General features: G+C 38.1%; 1 protein-coding gene across 1 annotated transcript in view; it reads right to left on the bottom strand.

Moving 5' to 3' along the window:
• Positions 1-24,700, bottom strand: part of ZSWIM6 (zinc finger SWIM-type containing 6) — a 212,658-nt gene that overhangs the window by 74,896 nt on the left and 113,062 nt on the right. Inside the window, exon 3 of the mRNA XM_040262393.1 lies at positions 5,927-6,283. Within this exon, the coding sequence (XP_040118327.1) occupies positions 5,927-6,283 (357 nt within the window). The remainder of the gene's footprint in view (positions 1-5,926; positions 6,284-24,700) is intronic.

Here is a 24,700-nt window from a genome sequence, read left to right as displayed (position 1 = left end):
AAGTTGAAGCTCCAACACTTTGGCCACCTGATGTGAAGAGCCAACTCATTGGAAAAGATCTTGAAGCTGGGAAGGATTGAAGGCAGAAGAAGAGGGCAACAGAGGATGGAATGTTTGGAAGGCAGCCATTGATTCACTAGACATGAACTTAAGCAAACTCCAGGACATGGTGAGGGACACGGAGGCCTGGCATACTGCAATCCATGGGGTCATACAGAGTCGGACACAACTTGGCAACTCAACAACAACAACAATGAATTTTAGGATTTTCTGTCCTAATTTTGTGGAAAATGTCATTGTTATTTGATAGGGCTTGTATCAAATCTGTAGGCTGTTTTGGGTAGTATATCCATTTTAACAATATTAATCACTTCAATTCAAGAGCATGAGATATCTTTTCATTTCTGTGTATCATCTTCATTTTCCCTCATCAATGTTTTATTGTTTTCAGAGTACAGGCCTTTCACCTACTCAGTTAAATTTATTCCTACGTATTTTATTCTTTTCCATTTAATTTTTAATGACATTATCTTTTTTTTACTTTCTTTTTCTGATATTTCATTATTAGTGTATAGATATGCAACAGATTTCTGTATATTAATCTGTAGCCTGCAACTTTGCTGAATTCATTTATTAGCTTTTGGGTGGAAATTTTAGGGTTTTCACATTTTACTTCTCTTTCAATTTGAATGGCTTTTATTTCTTTTTTCTGTCTGTCTGCTGTGGTGAGATCTTCCAATACTATCTTAAATAGAAGTGGTGGGAGTGGAAATCCTTGTCTTATTCCTGAATTTGGAGGAAAGGCTTTAGCTTTTCACCACCAAGTATGATTTTTAACTATGCATGGGTGTGTCATAAATGACCTTTATTACATAATAAAGGACACTGTTATTTTTTAACTAATTGTGAGTGTCCATTACTTCTTAAATACTGTCCTTAGGCAAGCTGCCAAAAGATACAAGTCATAGTTGTAGCCCTGATGGAACTTACAATCAAGTAAAATTAAGCTACACAACAAACATGGGATGGCTGAATAGATTCACTTGTTTGGTAATATCTGGGAGAGACTGAATGGATTGATATATACAACGGCTGGGACATGGAAGTATTTGAAGGCTAAATTAAGCAAGACAGACAGGCATGAATGGAATTTATACTGCTAGTTTTATACAAAACCATGCTGAAACAAAACGAAATGTCTGATGGAAGAACAACACACAAACGCGCACTTGGGTAGAAGAGGTACGTTGGTCCTTCTGTGTGTGTCTGTATAAGAATACTACCACCAGTCACAGAATCAGGGGTGGAAAAGATCTTACATGTCATGTGTCAACCCTCACCTGACACGTAAATAGAACTGACTCAAACAACTGAATCTGAATTGCACAGGTCCACTTACAGAGGATTTTTTTTCAACAGTATTAATAAATATTAAATACTACACAATCCCCAGTTGAATCCACAGATGCAGAACTACAGACACAGAAGAACTGTGGGTACGAGGAACCACGGGTGCAGAGGAACTGCAGGCACCCAGGACTAACTATGTAAGTTACATGTAGATTTTCAACTGCACAGATGGTTGATGTCTCTAACACCCAAACTGTTCAAAGGTCAACTGTACATCCCTTCTACATTTGGCTGACTGAGATGGTTATCTCTGGACACTCGACAGTGAAATGAGGGATGAATCCAGCTTACTTTGGGGACTGACTCAGGAACTGGGGGTAAAAGGGCCACAGAAATGACATCCTTTCCCTCTGGCCCAAGAAGAGACCTATGCCACAGGTGACACCCAATCTGTCCCTTTTTGTTGTAGTCTGCCTAGTACACACTTTCCCATAGGGAGGTCCCCAAAAGGAAGAGCAAAAGAGGAAAAAGTAGAAGAGGAAATACATGCCAGAGAGTCAGAGGACAGCAAGCTGACCTCCAACTCTATTATCATCCATCCCTCAACAGGTTTCTTTTCTCTTCTTTTTAACTATGACTACTTATGGGTACTCCAACACGATGGAAACTCTTATCTTTTCTTTAATATTTTACATATGTAAGTATGACTAAGATTTTTTTCAATGCTGCTAGTGAAGATTATGAGCATGTTAAAGATGAGAGAAATTAGTCTTACCCAGGGTCACACAGGTAATATACAGCAGAGATAATAATGTACTCTAGGTCTCCAGGTTTCAATGTTCTGTCCAGACACCACAATTCACTAATTTATAATACATTAATAAGAAGCATAAAAGACCAAAAAATGGCTGGGATGAATTAACCAAGAGAGCAGGTTAGCATTTAGAAATAAGTAAATTTCTAAACACTGAGAAAAAACAATAGCTTTTCTTTTTTTGAGAATATGGAAGCTAGGAAGTTTTATTATAATATAAAACCATGGTAAACAATTTTGCTTATCAATGTAAAATTACAACTGGCAATCTCCCTGGAGGGCCATTAACATCAATTAACTACCTTACGGCCACTTTTTAGCACACAATAATTGATTTAATCTAATCAAAATTATGTGGAAAATTTTATGAAACCAAAATGAAATGTAAAAAACTGACAAGGACTGAACAATTAACGATAACTAAGTCTGTATTTCAAGTACTTTTACTCAATCTGTGATCCTGGATAAGTCACTAAACCATTCTCCTTGGTTTCTTCATCTACAAACTATTACAATTATAAATTTAAAATATGTAGCTTACAAGGAAATTATCAGGAACAATAAGCCTGGAATAGACTTGAAAAAGCTTTTAATTCCTTAGCATAAAGTTCTTTAAAAAATATTTCAAAATAGTAAGTAAAGCAACTAATAGAATTTTAAGAAGCTTTAGGACAAGTTCATAAGAAAAAGGTAAAACCTACTGTTAGAAGCATAGTTTGCATTTACTTAAAAATTGTATTATGGCTTTCTTTTAAAAAGGATTTAGATAAGATAAACCTCATTCTCTTTAAGATACCTACTAACAAAATCTAATCTAAATCCTATCCTAACTCTATTTATCTAGTTAGGTAAAAGTGATGCTTTTCCTTACAGAAAAACGAACTCTTCCTAATATTCATGTTCAAGACATTTTTCTCAAAGAAAAAAATATATCCTCAAAACCATGCAAGAAAATACTGCTTAAAAAATGAGTCAGAGGATGCTTAATGTACAGATGTCTGGAGGCAGGTGGGACCATGTAGTCAAATAACTGCAAAACATTTTAAATCCCACCCCCTACTAAGTCATCAATCTACCAGTTAAAATAAGACCCTCCAGGGAGCAGATTTCCCATTTCATCACTTAAGGTCACGGCCTGCTTTCTAACTCTCTTCTTTTTTGCCACTTGTCACACTAGAATGGAAAGCAGGAAGGCAGCTTGTGTAATTGGCCCATTTCCAGGCTAGGAGCAAATGTGATGATAAATTAAGTGGAGAAAGCTGGCAGGAGAAACTGCTCAAGTTCACTGCTCTTGTGGAGCTGTTCTCCTACAACAGTTATCTGAGAATCACATTCAGTTTAAAGCTAACCTGCATTCTGTCCTTCTGTCATGTCAATACTCTCTTACATCCAACCTTAGATTGCTTCATTAGTCCCACTATTTTGATGCAGAAATGGATTTTAAAAGCTCTTAGATAAGAAATTTGGGGGTCTGCTATCCTTTAAAACAAGGAAGACAGGTGCAGAACAAACAACTGACTAGGTATGGACCTCTGGTTAAACTAAAACTCTGAGGACTAAATCACCAAGTGGATTATATGAATTTTAAAGAAAGAAAAAAAGGGGAGTGCATAAAAGTTTGAAGAAATGGTATATGCTATTCTTCTGCCTTCAGTGAATGTTTTAATAAGAAGCCACAAATAGGCTCCTGAGAAATCTCTGAGATGACTGTTAGCTGGCCTGAATTTTCACTCAGTAACACAATTGAGACAGATGGTATGACAGAGCAGAAGCCTACTCAAACTTAAAGAGTCCTTGAGTGCATGTGCTTTTGGTGGGTCCAGGGTACTTCTGTGGCAGAGTTGTTTACCATGCTGTTACTCCACACTGGCAGACTCTACCAAGTAAAATGCTTTATACACCTTGTAATAGCTACTTTAATAAAGCTGAGACTGATATGCAGAGTGCTAGAAGAAATATGGTTATGTGGATTTTCCGTTGACATAAAAGACATATTAAAAGTATCATAAGACACCAGGAGACTTACAAAAGAATGTTCATAGCTTTATTCAAAACAAGGTTCATCAACAGTGAAATGGACAAATAAATCATGGTGTCCTCACACCCAGAATACTCTCTAGAGAGCTACTGTTCCAATAAGGCAGCCGCTAATCACGTGGCTACTGACCACCTGCGATCTGGCGAGAGTCAGATGGGAGACGTGCTTGTGGTGAAGTGTAAAACAGATTTTCAAAGAATAATGTGAAAAAGAAGTGAAATATACAAATATTTTTGTGGAATTTATGAATGTTAAGACTATGAATTGATTTTTTAGGTATATTGAGATAAGCATTATTAAAATCAATTTTAATTCTTTTTAAATATTTTAAATTATACATGTGGTTCACACTGCACTTCTACTGGTATTTCTAGTGCTGCTTAAGAGCAATGAAAATGAAAGAACTAAAAGGTACATGAAACAATGTAAATAAACCTCATCAACATGAGATGATGTTTATGATTATTCAAATCATTCATGACTTTGAATGAAAGAAGTCAGATAGGGGCTTCCCTCGTGGCTCAATAGTAAAGAATCTGCCTGCCAATGCAGGGAATATGGGTTTGATCCTCTGATCTGGGAAGATCCCACATGCTGCAGAGCAACTAAGCCCGTGCGCCACAGCTACTGAGCCCTAGAGGCTGTGTTCCACAGCAGAAGACCCTGCAATGAGAAGCCTGCATGCAGCAATGAAGACCCAGCACAGCCAAAAATTAATAAATAAATAAAATTCAAAAAAAAAACCAAAAAGAAGTCAGATACCTAAAGTTTAAAATCAGGTAAGACTACACCAGTGTTCAGTGATGTTAATATTAAAACACAAAGCACCAAGGAAGTGATTACCATAAAAAAATCAGGCAATGGTTACCACGAGGAACAGAAAGGAGCTGATGACTACAAATACGGGGGCACACGTGGAACCCTCTCAAGTGCCAAATGTGGTCTATCTCATGGCCTGGGTGTTGATTCACTTTGTTAATATGCACATATATATTTTATGCACTTTTCTGTGTTACGTCTCACAATTTTAAAAGTTTTTCGGAAATGAGCTCAAACTGCTTTCCTTAAACATTTACACTGTCTATGTCAAGTAAGAACTTTTCTAAAATGGAAGGATTGAGTGAACTGGTCTCATATCTCAACTATACGTAGATAGCTGATACACATGCTAACAAATAAGTGAGATCAGTTCAGTGTATAAAAGACTTAAAAGAAACTTTTTGAGATTTCTTATACACAATAATAGTCATATCCTAAACTCTCTCTAAACAAATTTTAGTATTTTTCTAAGAATAAATTATTTCTTAACGTGCGGTATCATATCAGAAACTTAATGTCTTAGAAAATACACTGTTTTAAGAAAATGAAAAAAATTCTGAATACACGCAAGTCAGTTTACTGACAACAGCTGACAAGGGTGAATTTGTGTTTACCATAGCCAATATCTAGTATTTGATAAAACTGTATTAATATAAAACATGAATGTTTAAGAGCCAAGCTTTAACAAATGAGAGATCTTTCTAGGCATAAAAGGCTTGGTATCTCAAGAATGAACACATCAGAAGAAATGTTTTAAGATGCAAAACTGAATTTAAACCCTCAGCTACCTAAGGGCAATGTTGATGATCTAATTCATATTTAATTTACTTTTATATAGAAGAATTAAACTTACAAATGAACAATAATCCCAAGAAGCAAGCTACAGAATGGCTGTCTATACTCACCATGTACTTGGTTGATTTCTGAATTCTGGGAAAGAATTTCATCTGCTAATTTTTGAGCAGTTGGCAAAACTTCTGTGTGGTGCACTGTGATCAAATACTGTACAAACTTTTGTAGTTGGTCTCTATTCATTTGAAAGAGAGTCTCTGAAATGGGAAGATGCAATTTGACCTGATCTGGCTTGCGGATGCGGTATAAAGACAGTGCCACAACATGCGCACAATAAAATATGTCCTTGTTCCCACAGCTGCAGGTCACTGAGGTAATCTTGCAACGATCAAAGCTGATGGCCACATTGCAAACAGTTTCTGGCTCCGATTGTATTGCAGGTTCTGTCACTGTGCCACTCAAGTGGAAACCTACGTGAAAAAAAGGGAGGAGAGAGTTCAGCTCCTGCATTCAGATGCTACAAAATATTTTAATTCTTTGAAATGTGTAGTACTTGACAGCAGTAAGAAAAACATATGACAGCTTTTTATTTTCAAGTAAAAACATTCAGGTCACTCAAACTTCCCTCCCCCAGCACCTTACAAGTAAAAAAAAAAGCTATTTAACAGACATGCTCAAGTATTTTACCCAGCCATATGAAAACACTTACTGCAGTATGCCACCATCACACCTATATATATATATGCATATACCACATCAAAACTATACCTAGATCACAGCTTTAATCAGCCATCATTACACTATTTTAAATCTGTGGTATAGTGACTCAGACGGTAAAGAATCTGCCTGCAATGCAGGAGATCCCAGTTCAATCCCTTAGTCAGGAAGAGCCTCTGGAGAAGGGGATGGCTACCCACTTCAGTAGTTTTGCCTGGGAAATCCCATGGACAGAGGAGCCTGGAGGGCTACAGTCCATGGGGTTGTAAAGAGTCAGCCACAACTGAGTGACTAACACTTTCACTTTCCTACTTGACCAAAATCAAGTAGTTTTCTCCCCTACCATCCCACCTTTTTAAAAATAATTTTTAAAAATAGAGTAGGTCATTTCAGCTTTCTTCTCAACAAACTCTTCCCCTTCCTTCCACCGTTATTCCAGGCAGCCCCAGTACAGCAGTATCTCTGGGGAATGGCAAAGCCCACCAAAACCTGAAACCAGCACCATAGCTGAAGTAGTTCACGATGATGATTTTCTTTCCTATCATAGAGCAAGTGAAAGTGAAAGTCGCTCAGTTGTGTCCAACTCTTTGGGACCCCAGACTAGTCCATGGGATTCTCCAGCCAAGAATACTGGAGTGGGTAGCCTTTCCCTTCTCCAGGAGATCTTCCCAACCTAGGGATCGAACCCAGGTCTCCCGCACTGCAGGCAGATCCTTTACCTACTGAGCTATCAGGGAAGCCCATCACACAGAGTAAAGCTGGTACAAACATGCTCATGTGCACATATGGGTGCACAAAATCACAAAGCGGCAAGGGACCTTAGAGGCTGAATAGCTTCAACTTAGAACCACAAAGGGATTCTCTACAGCCTCATGACCAATGGCTTCAGAGCACTGATTCGAAGGATCCAGCAACGAGACACTCAAGCCACACAAGCAGCAATTCCTCACGGAGAGCTTTAGCTACAGCTCACAGCCAACTGGAAACTGTCTCCCGCTGCCACTGGCCGCAGTCAGTCAGTCCTGTCCTGTTTGGTTAGGGCATAAATTGCCCTCACACCTTTCCCCTAAACATGGGGAGTTATCCTGAATTCTTTTGGCACACCATTCCATTCTATCTACCCTCTCTGAAAGTCACGTGGAGAGGACGGCGATAAACTTTAAGGGGAATCCCTTTAGAAACCTTCAGGCCACACGTTTACCTCAGGATTAAGTACTTGACAGAGACCTGAATGTTACAAACGTGATGAAGCTCTTTCTCAGCCTTCCACCATCTATGCTACTTGAATTAAACTTATCTAGCAGGCCACTATTTCTTCATTCTCTCCCCGTGGGAGCTCTGGGAGGGGGCCGCACTTGGAGCTGCAGAGATGTGACAGGGGAATGACAGTCAGATGACGCCCAGAGTTCACATGCGGGGCAGCTGAGCCCTACTTATTATCACCTTCAAGGGAGGGCTTCCTTTAGGCCAGGGAGTTGGGGAAACATTATTCAACTTATAAGAAATCTTTCAGAGTAGTATAACTTCATCTTGAGAATTCATAGTCAGCAACACAGTGCAAAGAGAAAGTGCTATAATTTTTTTAACCAAATTATCAATTTAAAAGGTACATTTCCAAAAATCAAATCACTATCATTGCTTTGTAATAAGGAAATCTGATAACTGTAATATGGTAATCTTTGGTTTTCTTCCCATAAAGCTCATACCTGTTTCCAAATGGATATTCCAGTTTCCTGTTATAACTCTTTTGGTCAAGAAGTTTTTGTGGGGGCTTCCCTAGTGGCTCAGTGGTAAAGAATCCACCTGCCAATGCAGGAGACACAGGTTTGATCCCTGATCCGGGAAGATTTCACATACCTCGAAGAAAGCCCGAGAGCCACAACTACTGAGCCCATGCTCTAGAGCCTGGGAGCCATAACTACTGAGCCCACATGCCTAGTCTGTGCTCCGCAACGAGAAGCCACCACAATGAGAAGCCTGGGCACCATAATGAAGAGTAGCCCCCGCTCGCTGCAACCAGAGAAAGCCCGCGCAAAACAAAGGCCCTGCACAGGCAAAAAAAGATTTAAGTTTTTTTTGAAAACCACAAAGTAAAGATACATAGCATATGTGATCATATTTTTTTTAAATTTTAATGCATTTTCCCATGAGAAAAAATAATCACACAAAAAAGTAAACATCGAAGACAATTTCAGAAATAATAATAAGAGCAGCCTTGCCTTTTTATATATCAGGGCACTAAGAACTTACAATAATTAGAAGATCATGCATGGCACAGGCATACATTAAGACAAAATAGAAAAAAAAAAGGATTATAAGAGAGTCTAGAAAGTTTCCAAGTATATTCTGTATACTTAGTACAAAGGATCTGTTTTCCACCTATCACATATATATGTGTACCAAAGAAACTGGCTGTCACTACAGAAAGATAGTTTTCATAAACTAACCGTTTATAAAGTCAATCTCTCTCAGTTTACCACTCCTTTATTTCTCCTTATCCACCAAGTCAGCACTTCAGTCCCTCTGCAAAAGTGATACTGAATAACTTCTCCTACCACAGGCAAAGCCAAGACAACTGAGCATCCAAACGAGTTATACTAGTTAGTATTTAAACAGTCTGAAAGGCTGAAAGTTTGACAGGTGCTTCAGAAGAGATTAATTTAACTATCAAAGAAGAGGCCCTTAGCAAAACTGATGAAGCTCGCAAATAGTTTTCCAAAGACACCTTTTCTTTACTCATGTAGTTGTGTAAGTCAGAGGTACAGCGAACCCTGATACTGTACAATTATGCTAGGAGAAAAACCCCACATATTATCCAATTTCATTATGTCAATATTTACTACTCTCATAAAATATTTTACAAGAAAACTATAAAACATTGCGACCTCCAAAACAATTCAAGAGATGTGCAAGGACACAAATAGACACATTAATGTCTTATAAAGTACACTTCATTGATGTAGTATCATCAGGATTAAGGTGCTTCCTGAATGTTCACTTTCTAAGTAATTCTAGATTATCTTTCAAGTATCCAAACTCTTTTCAAAATTCTAACCATTTTTTTTTTAAGTATTTCTACATGGTATAGGTTTTACCTCGCCACCCTAGTCAGCTGACCATTTAGGGTGTTACCAAGTGAAAGGGACAGCACTCCCTGGACAGACAACTGCAGGTAGCAGGGTTTTTTTAAGTGAGCTCTAGTTTTTTTTCTCTACTATCAGCTATCACAGTGACTCCTCTCTCCTACAGCTATTCTTTTTCATCAAAAATTCATTCCCCTCAGGTCAGCTGCACCTCTAATTTGACTTGCTTTGTGGCAACTATTTAATACTCAGAGGCCTATTGGGGGTTGTCCCTCCTCATTTTGAGGCTGGGGTGGATACAAGAAAATTACACAGGGAACAGTAGGTATAATACTGAGCCAATATGTAGGCGGTTCCATCAAGCCTACTTCAGGGATGAGTAGTCATGAATTCTGGCCTCACCTATTTGAGAAAACTTGGGAATTCTACCAACTCACTTGCTCCAAGTCCTAGATCATACCAGAGCTCCCACAGGAGAAGGAGAATATTCCTCCCTCAAAGATTCTTAGAGATGTCCCTGTAAGACATTCTCCCCCACCCCCTCCACCCCACCCCACAATGGTCACCCTTAGGTACTGGGTGACTTGAAACAAAGCAATGTTCTTGAGAACGGATTTTGCCTTTCTGGAATTCTGACAATCCCAGATAACAAGCTGCCTCAGGACTGTAGATGCGAAAATCTCCTACTGGGATAGTCAGCTGTTCTATATGACAGAACTGAGGATACAAAAGGGGGTAATCCTGCGCTCTATGGTAAACCATGGATAATTAACTTTTATTTTCAAATAACTAAAACTGAAGAAATTATGCAAATCTTTTTAAATAAATATATTTGACTTTATAAAATATAATCTGTCAAAGACAGCTAATCCCATTAACAGCAAACCTCACAGGCAGTCAAACTGTCTGGTCATCAAGCCGCCACAGAGCCCAATATAACTTTAGTATTCACATCCTCAATCTGCAGGAACTAAAGAAAAAACATAAACCAAAGCACAGTGCTGTGTGTGTGTGTGCGCTGTTGCTTCAGTCGTGTCCAACTCTTTGTGACCCCAAGGACTGCAGCCCACCAAGCTCTTCTGTCCGTGGGATTCTCCAGGCAAGAATATTGGAGTAGGTTGCGATGGCCTCCTTCAGGGAATCTTCCCAACCCAGGGATCGAACCTACATGTCTTATGTCTCCTGCATTGGCAGATGGGTTCTTTACCACTAGCTCTACCTGGGAAGCCCACAGTGATGTACAGGCCTTGGTAAAACACTGATGTGGATCAGGTTCTGTCCACTTAAAACCTGTGTGATCTGAGCATGCTGTTTAACCTTTCTGACTTGCTCTATTTTGAGCAAAATGTGGCTAGAAATACCTCCTAGGGTTGTTTGGGGGATTAAAATGAAATAACATATGTAAAGCACCTGGCACACAGTAAAAGTGCTCATTAAATTTTATTTCCCTTTCCTTCTCTTTCCAGCTGGAGAAAAAAAGGGGAGGGGTGCTGGATACATTCCCTTTACCCGTAACACTTTTTTCCCTCCACAGCTACTGGAATCTTTGGGGAAGGTGGAGTCTCACTCTTGAAGTAGCTTGGAAAATAAGCATGAAAGAATCTTACTTTCATACACAGAAAACTAGAGAATTTTAGGGGAGAGACTTCTTTCAAGTAACCATAGATACTTCAGAAATATTATAATGCAATGATTCTTAAAACACAGTCCAGGGATACCCACAAGTACCCGAGAGGCTTTCAGGGGAGTCCACAACACTGAAACTTCTTCATTTTTGCACTTGACCTTACTGTAGGTCAATGGTTTATAAGACAACATAAAAATCCTTAAGGGGCAAATTTATCACATATGAACACACAAACTGCCTGCATTAATTTCACATTAATAAGCATTAACATTTCTAGAAAGTAAATAGTAAATTCTTCATTGATACTCTAAAAATATCTTTCCCTGAAAGCTGATTTTCTGTATCTAAGTCAATATTTTAGTTGCATTTTAAAGGGGACAAGGAGAGGCCCCTGATATCACAGAGACAGAGACAACTGGTTTAAAATACAAAAATAATTTCTAAAGGTTGGCCATTTTGTGCATATATGTGTATGCTCTCGGTTAACTGAAAAATGCTTACAGACTGAAAGCATTAGAAAATATCTAAGCTAAAATAAACTGGTAGACATGAAATAAATATATACTAAAAACTGCTGCTTTCAGGGCACATTCTTTTCAGAAAAATATGTACTCTGTGCATGAGGTGCTCAAGTAACAAATTCTTTGTTGAAAAAGAATTTAACAGAAGCACTGGTGTAGTACTTACACAAATACATCTTTCACCCTTTTCCTAAATAAAAAGAACCCCCGGGGAAATTAAAGGCAGAAACCAAAGCAAGTTAATGTTATGGCTGAAAGGATGGCAAGGGTTGTACAAGGTTTCTTGTAAGTTTTTAAAGCTAAATCTAAAAATGCAAGTGTTAACATTTAACACTCACATAACAAAGTATTCATTGGTTAACTAAAACCCAGTCCATTGGCTAAATGTATAGTAAATAATACCTGATTATGTGTCCCTAGTAAAATATATGAGTTAATCATTGCCCCCACAAAACCCAATTTTTACTTTCCTAACTCTGAGAACTACTGCACACAATCCAACATGCCATGCTGCAATTATCAATTTTAAAAACAAAAAGTTTCAATTCACATGAAGCATAATTTCCAGATCACAATTTAGACACATTAAGGGCCCAAAACCAACTTGTCTAAAATATGATATCCTTTCTTAACTACATAATTTTCTCAAAGGGAAATCCTAAATTAAAGAGACTGCATCCTGTGAGCTGGCTAATTAAATCCTCTAGCCTTAATTTCTAATACTAAAGCTTAAACAGCTTATGGAAAGACATTAGGAGATTTTGCCGGCAATTGCTAATGAAGTGATTTCCATCTTTCAGGAAAAAAAAAAAATATTTTTTAAAGGAAAAGCTTTATTTTGAAGTCCATCTTAAAAATGCCTGTTTGGAATAGAATCGCTCCTATACTTCATTAATATTTGAGAGAAAAACAATGGCAAATTAACGCAAAGACCAGACTGTAAACCACAGCGCACCACGTAAGCAACATAAAACTTTACGGAGCATGCACTAGACGGGCCCAGTCAAGAGCTCCCAGAGGCATTCTGCTCAACACTGGTTTTGTTTTCTCGTTAACAGAGTCCTGCAACACTTCATACAAGGATCCATATGATCAGAATAACTGTTAGATATGAATGGCATTACACAGTTATTTAATATTTTTCCTGAAACAAAGACACTTATCCACTAATTTAGCCATCTGTAATGAACACTCCATGTCACCCCCAATCTTGAAGTACACAAAGGCCCCACATTACCATCAAGTGATAATTCTGTATTTTAATATTGAGGGAACCAACCACTGCCCAGCCCCACACTCTGGGTGGGCAACCAAGGGAGGGAGTGATAAACGAATGAGGTAGAATCTGAGTTATATGTACAACTATAAAGCCACAAAGTACTTAGGAATTTAAATCATCTGCCCCAAGTTTTAAATTCTACTTTTTCTAATGCCTGTCTTCTCTAATACAAGCGAAGCAGCTCCAGACTTGCAGCTTTCTTAAAGGCCAGATCATCCTGGCCCCATCAGTACAGCCGCCAACGCTGCCCTTACAACTCAGTGACCCCCGCCTCTTCCTCCTCCTCCCGTGGCCTCTCACCTGGGTCCCCCACCTCTAAGTGCACATGAAGTTTGTCAGAGTCCTTTGGTGTCCAAACACCTACTCCAAGCACTTTTACACAGTTTTGTCTTACTTCCCCCTAAAGGCGGGAAGGGACAGAAGATCCTTTTACCTGTTTGTTTCCTGTTGTATTTTACAGCAAAACAACCTTTAGAAATGCTTGGCTACTTGCTTGAGGAGCTGAGGTGAAGTACAAACTCTGGAAATGAACTGTTTAACAGAGCCAAGAGTAAGGAGAAAAGTGTGCTCAGGTCCCAGAAGGGAGAATGCAGGCCTCTGTAGTCAAATTCCTCTACCCACAACCTAGAACTCTGGCTTGACCCTTTGACTTTAAATTAAAGCCTGTTTCTAAGAGTTCACCTCTCTCTCATATTGAATTAAACCGGAAGCAGAGGTCTGTGACGTTATCTGAGGCAGCAGAGTTCTGTAGCACCCTTGTCACAGAGGACTGTCCTAGACAAAACACTCAAGAAGCATCTCTTAGATGAAAGAAAGCACAAACTCTCTTACACTCTTGGTAGATGCAACATATAGTCTGGCGGGTCTCAAACTGGCATGTGCATCAGTCACCTACAAGACTAGTTATAACACAGATGCTGGGCCCCACCCATCATCCCAGGTGGTGCTGAAGCTGCTCATCCAGGGATCGCTGACCTAAGATGATTACAATTCAGCCTAAACAAGACTTTCTTAGTAAAGATACATTTAAGTAAACACAGTAAACAGAATAGTAGGTAATATATAATTTGTGATTTAAAAATATATACAATATCTAGCCTATCATGTAACCTAAATGTTTCTAATTCCAAATGTGATTTATTAAACTGGCCTGAGCATTACCCAAAAAATAAATAAATAAATAAATTTTTATTTTAAAAATGTATCAGTATCATAATTGTTAACATTTATAGTTACATCATCCTGTTTGAAGTAAAACCTTCATTAAAAATCTACATAAAAATATAAAAATTTTAAAATGGTCAATCAGAGAGTATTTACTTTTACAAAGAGATTGTTTTACAATGTCCCATGGTATTCCTCATAATTGAAGGGTCTTTGTGTATTCAAAACAATCCAATTAATGGGAAAAAATTTTTGGCTATTTAAGTAACATATTTTTTGCCTAAGGCAAAATGTACCCTGTGTGAGAAAGCCAGAGGCAATAGAATATGCAGGATAACATAGGCAGAATTTTAGGGTGAGAACTTTCTAAAATAAGATGTTCTATTAAATAACCTTAGGCAAGTAACAGTCTTGGTTTTCTCATCTATGTTACTGCTTAGTTGCTTAGTCATGTCTGACTCCACAACTCCATGGACTGTAGCCCACCAAGTGCCTCTCTGTCCATGGTATTTCCCAGGCAAGATAATGAAGTGGTTTGTCATTTCTTCCTCCAGGGGATCTTCTTGACCCAGGGATCAAACCCATGTCTCCTGCATTGCAGGTGAATTCTTTACCCCTGAGCCACCAGGGAAGCCCTTTCTCACCTTTAAAAAGGGATTCATGATATCTATCTTGCAGGACTGCTGACAATGTGTATCAACTACCACAAGGATTCTTTCTATGGAATGCCTATTATCATCATTGTAATAGAAATGTCACGTGCTCATGCATGCACCTGCTGTTGGAAATGTCAAGCTCTCAAGAGCACGCTAGCATTTCTATCACAGTAATGGACAGGGGGTTGCTGCTGCTGCAGTAATTCTACTCACACATTCCTACTTCCAAATTAATAGAACTGCTATGACTTCTAAAAATCTGTCGCTATTTTATACAGCGCAGTCTTAAACTGTGATTTGACGCCAAACGGAAGAAAAAAGCAAGGGACTGAAAAGACTTAATTTTGTCTCAAATAACTTCCAGTTACCCTAAGTAACAGTAATGTTTCACTCCTTATTTTGATGAGCTCTCTACTAAAACATTTTTTTATCCCTAATATTTACCTTCCATGTCAAGGTAAGTAAATTATTTTTACAGCTCAAGTCCATCTTTTCACTTAGTTGGAAACTAAAAACTGGATGCAATAATAAGCAACTTGCAGTTCTTGTTGTGGAAGAAAAAGAGACCACAGCACAGCTTTTGGTCTTGGTAATTTATGGCCTGACAAGCAAAGTGAAGTCAGAGCTCCTGCCCTCCACAAAGAATCCCAAGGAACACTAGCCCTACCCGGGCAGTAAGTATTGTTATCTTCCTGTCCAGAGAGATTCAGCTGAAAAAAATCCTCTCTGTTCCATGTGTATCTCTTTAATAACAGCAAAACATATGCACACAACTATATATAAAATAGGGGCTTCCCTGGTGGCTCAGATGGCAAAGAATCTGCTTGCAATGCAGGAGACCTGGGTTGGGAAGATCCTCTGGAGAAGGGAATGACTACCCATTCCAGTATTCTTGCCTGGAGAATTCCATAAACAGAGGAGGGCTGTCCCTGGCGGGCTACGGCCCATGGGGTTGCAATGTCAGAGAGAACTGAGTGACTAGGCCTGTGTGCACTCACACACACCCACAGCCAACAAGGACCTACTACATAGCACAGGGAACTGCACAGTTTGTGACAACCTATAGGGAAAGAATCTGAAAAAGAACAGATAAATATATATGTGTGTGTATATATATTCCTGAGTCACTATGCTGTATACCTGAAACTAACACAATATTGTAAATCAACTACACTTTCCATAAAAAATTATTACCAAAAAATATAAACAAACATGTTTTTAATAAGGAAAAAAGAATGGCAAGGTAGATGTACTAATAGAGATACATTTTTTTCTTAAATACACAGTGATAAAAGAGAAGCAGAGAGACTTTGGTTCAAAATGTGGGTGAAACATTAAATATTAAGACATTGCCACCCATGCCTCACAGCAGTGTGATTACAGATGATTTTTTTATTTAACTTGTTTTTGTTGACATAGAGATAGTGTTTTTCTAAGATTTCTACAACAAACACAAATTGCTTATAAGAAAAAAAAAAAGTGTTTTAGCTAAAATTGGAAAAGTGCTCGAAGTCCTCTTGAGTAAAGAATTGGCTACACAAATGATGTCCAGCCCACATTCTGGGAGCCTGGCAATGACCACATACCAAGTTCAAACACTGAGGGTCATTAATGCCATCAGTGCAGCTCTGCCTACTGACTGGCCCAGCCTACTTCATAGCAGGACACTCCCAGGCTCTCCTTAACCGGTGGATGCTTGGCTCCCTTTCAGGTCAGCCACACTTCAGAGAAGACAGATTATGCACTCAAATAAGACAAGGAGAAAGAGGCTGGGCTCCTGGTTCTACTTTCAGCCATTATCCAGTGTTAGCCTCATGTGCAAGTTACTTAATAACATCTACTTCTTGTCTCATGTATTAAATAAAGGAAATAGATTACATTAGATGATTTCTCAAAATTGTGTATAGATAGGCAGCAGTAATGGAGAGCTACCTAAGACAAGAGGAAGGATGATAGTTACCCAAGTCACTCACACAAGACCTCTGACCTGCCTTGACTGCTATAGAATTGAAGCATCGGTCACCTCAAAGGAAGGACTTGGAAGCTATGGCTCGGGGAAGGGGAGAGAAAAACAATAGACACTGCTATAGGTGCAGTCACATATATGTCATTGGCATGTCGGGAGAACTTTTTTTAAGTTCTGAAATTCAATATAAAAGTAAATATTTAACTTTTATCTACATAATCTTCAGCCATCTGTCTATAACTGAGATGCTTACATATTTTCTGTTGTTTTTTTAATATCTAAAATCTAAACCTCATCTTTAAAGTCTCAGACTGCATAAATATAGGTGAAGTTTATTATATAGAATGTGTAAACTACCAAAAAATATATAACATAAAAGAAAGCTCATTAAAAATGAAAAGACTGGATCATATTATCGGCTCTGCCTTCACCACCTAAATATCAGCATTCTTTCCTTTAATATCCATTAAATATTCCCATTAAATATTATGAGATACTAAACATTATGAACAACCACTTTCATAATCTTTTAACTTGGTAACAGGTCATATACACGTCTCTATGGGGAGCATCCATGAATAACACAAGGATTCCAATTCTGAGAAGTCACTGGATTACTGGGCAACTAACAGCTAAGAAGTCATATCAGAGGTGGGTTCCAGAAAGAGAACCAGTACAAACCTTTATTTCCCAAATTGTGTTCTATGCATTATATAAGTCTGGATTAAGTTACATCCAGGGCCACCCATCTGGAAGTTCCAGATACATATCAGAATGGTAACAGCTCTAAGAACTCACATAGTAAATAGACTTCTGTTGAACTTTATTTACTAAAACTCTGGAGAATAATGGTAGTAAAAAGTCTAGAATAGCTATAGAAATGAAAAAGAAAGCATACTGTTCAAGATAAGCAGTAGGGTTGGTAAACAGAATGAAAAGTTCAACTCAGAGTTTAGAAGTCATTAAGCAGAATGGATAAATTGTTAAGCTTGTTGGAACTTCTCTCCAGGAGTTTAAGCCCACCTGGACATGTATGACTTAAAAGCTGGAGATGCCTCATCATCAATATCCCCCATCTAACATTAAATAACCAATCATATATTGCAAAAAATATATTTGATAATCCAGAGTGCCATACATTCTTTACCCACAATAGTCAGGTAAAGTACTTACAATATTTTATCTTTAAATACTGAAAATATGAGTGGCAAAGCTCACATATCTCTTTAACAGAGGACTTGAGAGTGTCTAACATGCAAATCTTGCATTAGAGTTTATTTCATAGTACAGAGAAACAGTACCTGATGTCCTAAGAAAGGAGGACTGCTAAGATTCTGGTAATACTTGTAAGCACCTAGGACAGTGCCTGGCATGTGACACATGCTCAATATTTACTGAGTGAATAAGTGAATGAATGAATGAGAAAGTAAAAATTTTATGTAGTAGAGAGGTTAAATAAAACTGGAATACTCTACCAAACTGCTCTAGCATCAATTTGAAGCTACAAGATAGAAAAGTCTGAAAACAAATGATCTACACACCTGACCCAGGAAGCATATGTTTAAGAGGGCTTCCCAGGTGGTGCTATTGTAAAAAATCCACCTGCCAATGTAGGACACCCAAGAGATATGGGTTAAATCCCTGAGTGGAGAAGATTCCCTGGAGAAGAAAATGGCTACCCACTCCAGTATTTCTGCCTGGAAAACTGCATGGACAGAGGAGCCTGATGGGCTACAGTCCATGGAGTTGCAAAGAGTTGGACACAACTGAGCGTGCACACACACACACACTCACACACACACACACACACACACATGTTTAATTAGTATTAATTAAATTTTTATTGCAGGTAACAACGTTAAGTGTGATATTTTTCAAAATCTTACAAAAGTACCACTAATAATAGTAAGTATATTTTTTACACACACACACACACACACACACACACACAATTACATACACTACCTTAAGTGGCAATTTGTTTTATTTCTTCAGAAAGCAAAGCAATATAAATGAACAGGCTTATTCTATTTTAGCTTAGGAGAGCATTTCTATTGGATGCAGTGATGGTAACATTACAGAAAGAATCAGAAAAATGCAGGTATTGGTCTAGGACTCTAACCAAAATTATCCTTTCAATATCAATAACTATTAAAGCTGTTTATGAACAATGATGATCTAATGTTACCAAACTTAAGGATTTAAAAAATTGTTTTGAATAAAATAGACAACTATACCAATTTCGAGGAGAAGGCAATGGCAACCCACTCCAGTACTCTTGCCTGGAGAATCTCAGGGACGGTGGAGCCTGGTGGGCTGCTGTCTATGGGGTCTCACAGAGTCGGACACGACTGAAGTGACTTAGCAGCAGCATACCAACTTTGAGGCTATTGTTTATTTTAAACTAGAAATATAAACCCAAATGACTTCAAAGATGAAAGAATGCTAATTAAGCAGCAATTACATATACAGTGGCTTAGCATGTATTGCAGAATAATGTGGCCAAGGATTGTCAATATAATAGGATGAGAACTGACCTGGGAGAGAGACTTGTGTTTTAATCCCAGCTCTGCTACTAATTAACTGTTTGACCTTCAGTCTTGGGCTTCATTTTCATATCTGCAAAAGGAGGCTAAAGGACTAATCAGCACTCCCTTACCTCCTTTTTTTGTTTTTTTCTGGGGGAGGAGGAGGTAGGTAGGCACAGATCCCCTGACGACCTGAAAAAAAAAAGGCAATAAAAGCTCCCCCCAAATATGCACAAAATTATGCAGAATATTTCAAAGTTCAGCATCTGTTATCTATTCACTTATTTAGGTTAAGGGCATCCTTGTAGATCCCTCCACACTTGAAAACTTCAGATTCTAAACAAGTCAAAAGGAACCAAAATATATACACTCACATTTAAATATATGATGAAACCTATAGTATTTTTTTTCTTCTGCTTATAATGAACTTTCAAGGGCTTTTTGAAAAAGAATACTTAATGTTTTAGGGGTCTTCCCTGGTGGTCCAGTGGTTAAAATTCCACACTTTCAATGTAGGGGGTGCAGGTTTGATATCTGGTCAGGGAACTGAGATTCCACATGCTGTGCATCATGGGCAAAAAAAAAAGAATTTAATGTATTTAAAAGGTATATTCAGTTTACTTCTAAGATGCTTAAAGGCACCTGCAATGCCTATGCAAGTACTCACTTATTTGGTGGCAACATACTTATCCAAGTTCAAGAGACTTTATTATCCATTCTTAGAAACAGAGGACTTAAAGCCCACATAATAATAAGCTTGAAATGATGAAACAAGAATAATTAGAGAACAAGTTTATAATGGGCATTAAACAAAAATGGAATGATGATAAATAACTGGCATCATATTGATGAGTCAATGACTGATTACTATATTTCATCATAATACATATGTATTAAACACAGATAAAAATATAATAATTCAATGACATAAAAGACCAGTCAAAAGACATATAATCAACTTCTTTAATCAATCAAAATCATTATGTTTATAAAAAACTATTTTAGTTGCCTAAAACATAAAATATTACAGTCAAGGAAACACAGTTTAAAGCAAAAAGAAAACACCTGAGAAACGAACTATGTGGCTTTAGTTTTCAGGCTTTGGAATTTTGAAGAAAAAAGCATATGGACACACATAATAAATCACATACAGCTTAACAAATATTTTGTATTGTTCATACTAATTTCTCTGGCTGTGAAACTGAACCCTGCTACCTGAAAAAATAATAAATTTGCCTCTTCTCTTTTACTTAGAAGGATAGTCAAGAAATTGGAAATGGCCTCATTTCTAATAGACAGTTGTTTCTCTGCTTCAGAAACCTATAAATGTTAGGACTGTAAAATACGGTAGAAAGAGAAGAGAAAAGAGAGATGAACGACAGCTACCACGGTATCTTTTACCTGGTCTAACTGGCCTTTCTCTTTCATTTCTTGCCCTCCCTTTGCTCCTTCAAATTCCTTCCACACTTTCCACCTTGATTAAACACATCTGTGTTAATACCTTGCCTCACTTTTCCTTATTTTTCACTCCTCTATCAAAATTACCTTTAAATAGATATGCACAGCAGGAGAAAGTTCATTAGAAAGACAAAGGAAATCTTTTTCTGTGGCAGCTATATTCTCCAGGAACTCCAAACTCTACCCAGACCATTTATTAACTAACTACCAGGAACATCTCAGCTATTTTGAGCCACGAATAAAGTTTCTTCTTTGGGGGACAACTTAACAGGTCTACTAAAAACACGTCTAAGTTTATAAGTTTTAAAAAAAAATACCAAAGTTCAACATTTTATTAAACAAGAGGGTAAAAACATCTAGGCAAGCCAAAGAAATAACAGCCTTAAAATAATTTCTAAAAAACCTAAGGAATTCCACTTCTTTCTCTATGATGATTCTTCCTCAAACATTTGGGTTTTGTTTTTTTCTAAATAAATATAGGAAAATTATTGTTACACGTTCTTTTTGAGAAGGCCTCTGATACATCAAATCTTTCTGCAGAACTGAATTCTCCTGGTATAACAATGACAGCCATACTAATGATATAATTTTTAAGGGAGAAAATCAGAAGTGAAAGGTTGATACCCTAAGGGAACACTAAGCTGGTATAATCAGATTAAATGAGGATCCGATTTCATGATCATGACTTTACTAAAACAGTAGAGCTGTATGCTCAAAAAATTTGCCTCTTAATAATTCTTAAGAAAGGTTCAGACCGAAAAACCAAGAGATTTATTCTTGGAAGGAGCATGTTCATTTTAACAGATTCATGAAAATCTTTCAAAAACATATCAACACTTTAACTTCCTAAACAGTATTCAAAAAACCTAATTTAACACTTGATTGGGATGACTCAATGTTACCATGATGAGCATTTACTGTACTGTGTCCTTCCAGCAATGCTGTCCACAGCATTCCTCAGCCAGGTTATTGGTTATTGGCTATTGGTTATTGGCCAGGTTATTGGCTGAGGAGCTCCTGCATTGCTCTCAGGGACAAATACCAGTCTGTTCTTTTTCCCCCTCCTTTCTTGCAGAAGTCAAATGCCCCCTTTCCAAGCTGACATTCTGCTTAATAGCTGGGTCCCCTCTACTTAGTTATTCTAAAATGTTGGCTTACATCTTTTAGGACTTTGGAAACTAGACAACCATCGTTTTTAGAGCTGTATAAAAATAAGATTAAATGAGATCTAAGCACAGGTCTGAGGTTTTCCTCTATTGAGTTGGGGTAGATATTGGTGGATTTAGCTTGGCAGTTTCGGCAGTTCTTCTTTTGACTTACTGTTCTCAATTATATCCCAAGCAGAAAGTAATAATTATAGAGAAAAACAAACTTTTCAAGTTTTTTGGTCTGAACTTGGAAAGGTAAAGTCTAAAATTACTTCTCACTACTAGAAATATGTGATGTGGTAACATGTTTGATTAATCACTACTGATTAGATAACCAGTATTAACAAGAAAGAGTTAACTTTTCTACCTGTCACCATATGTATCTCCGTTTTCTCTCAGACATAAAAAAAAAAATACTTTTAGCATAAACACATCTAATGGAAGTAAGAAGTCTAACATAAGAAGGCTCTGTTTCCTCAAGAAGAACATTATTTTAAAACACAAGATGTGCCCAGGTCTTCCTTTCTAAATACTATTCTCCAATAAGAGAAACCAAACTTCTTGGAAAATTGGCTGATTCTAGGGCCAAGATGAAGAAAATACTGATGCCAGAAAGGAAGTGTTTTCCAAAAAAAATTGAGGGAACCGTCCCATCCTGAAGAGTCCCCTTGGCCAGGATGCAACTATTTGAGCAGCAAATAACATTAGTACTGGATTATAACTCAAGAATAAAATAAACATCTGAGTCCATATGGATACAAACTATTGAATGAATAAATAAATAAATGGAGACGGAATACATTTTCCTTACAGAAGAATTTCAATTAAAAAATGTAGAGAGGATGAGAAAAATGAAAATCATCATTAGAACACCACAGTAATATTTGCTGCAGGCCAAGATACACTGATGAATGATAAAATTAGCAGGCAAAGCTTTAAAGAGAAACAGAATATTTGCACAGCCTCAAAGAATTTCCCCTCTAGATATGTAACGTAAAGTCCCTGATGCTCATCATTCCAGTAGATGGAGCTTAATTCTCCTCCCCTATGAGTGTGGATTGCACTTTAGCAACCGCTATCTAATGAAAAGTAAAAGACAGAAGTTATATAGAAATCTGTCACTTAAGCAGGTGAACATGGTTAGCATAACCAACAGTAAGTCAAGTTGATATTAAGGTACCCTCTGAAATGATGCAATGAGAATGTTGAACATTACTGCTTCTGGGATATTCTAGCAAAATAATGCACAACCTCAATCTAATCATGAGAAGAGTGTATCAGTTCAGTTCAGTCACTCAGTTGTGTTGAACCACAGCACGCCAGACCTCCTTATCCATCACCAACTCCGAGTTTATCCAAACTCATGTCCACTGAGTCGGTGATGCCATCCAGCCATCTCATCCTATATCATCCCCTTCTCCTCCTGCCTTCAATCTTTCTCCAACACCACAATTCAAAAGCATCAATTCTTCTGTGCTCAGCTTTCTTTATAGTCCAACTCTCGCATCCATACATGACTACTGGAAAAACCACAGCCTTGGCTAGATGGACCTTTGTTGACAAAGTAATGTCTCTGCTTTTTAATATGATATCTAGGTTGCTCATCAGAGAAGGCAATGGCACCCCACTCCAGTACTCTTGCCTGGAAAATCCCATAGATGGAGGAGCCTGGTAGGTTGCAGTCCAGGGGTCACGAAGAATCGAGCACGACTGAGCGACTTCACTTTCACATTTCACTTTCATGCACTGGAAAAGGAAATGACAACCCACTCCAGTGTTCTTGCCTGGAGAATCCCAGGGACGGGGGAGCCTGGTGGGCTGCCGTCTGCGAGGTCGCACAGAGTCGGACAGAACTGAAGCAACTTAGCAGCAGCAGCAGGTTGCTCGTAACTTTCCTTCCAAGGAGTAAGCATCTTTTAATTTCATGGCTGCAGTCACCATCTGCAGTGATTCTGGAGCCCAAAAAAATAAAGTCTGACACTGTTTCCACTGTTTTCCCATCTATTTCCCATGAAGTGATAGGACTGGATGCCATGATCTTCGTTTTCTGAATGCTGAGCTTTAAGCCAACTTTTTCACTCTCCTCTTTCACTTTCATCAAGAGGCTCTTTAGTTTTTCTTCATTTTCTGCCTAAGGGTGGTGTCATCTGCATATCTGAGGTTATTGATATTTCTCCCGGCAATCTTGATTCCAGCTTGTGCTTTCTCCAGCCCAGCATTTCTCATGATGTACTCTGCATAGAAGTTAAACAAGCAGGGTGACAGTATACAGCCTTGATGTACTCCTTTTCCTATTTGGAACCAGTCTGTTATTCCATGTCCAGTTCTAACTGTTGCTTCCTGACCTGCATATAGGTTTCTCAAGAGGCAAATCAGGTGGTCTGGTATTCCCATCTCTTTCAATTTTCCAGAGTTTATTGTGATCCACACAGTCAAAGGTTTTGGCATAGTCAATAAAGCAGAAATATGTTTTTCTGGAAGTCTCTTGCTTTTTCAATGTTCCAGCGTTATGTTGGCAATTTGATCTCTGGTTCCTCTGCCTTTTCTAAAACCAGCTTGAACACCTGGAAGCTCATGGTTCACGTATTGCTGAAGCCTGTATCAAGACAATTCAAATTAAGGCCCTGGAGAAGGGAATGGCCACCTACTCCGGTATTCTTGTCTAGAGAATTCCATGGACAAAGAAGCCTGGTTGGCTATAGTCCACGGGGTCAGAGAGGGGCAACCATGACTGAGCACC

This window comes from Oryx dammah, unplaced genomic scaffold, assembly GCF_014754425.2.
Source record: "Oryx dammah isolate SB20612 unplaced genomic scaffold, SCBI_Odam_1.1 HiC_scaffold_20, whole genome shotgun sequence".
In the NCBI taxonomy this organism is placed as follows: Eukaryota; Metazoa; Chordata; class Mammalia; order Artiodactyla; family Bovidae; genus Oryx; species Oryx dammah.
This window is presented reverse-complemented; position numbering and strand designations above follow the sequence as displayed.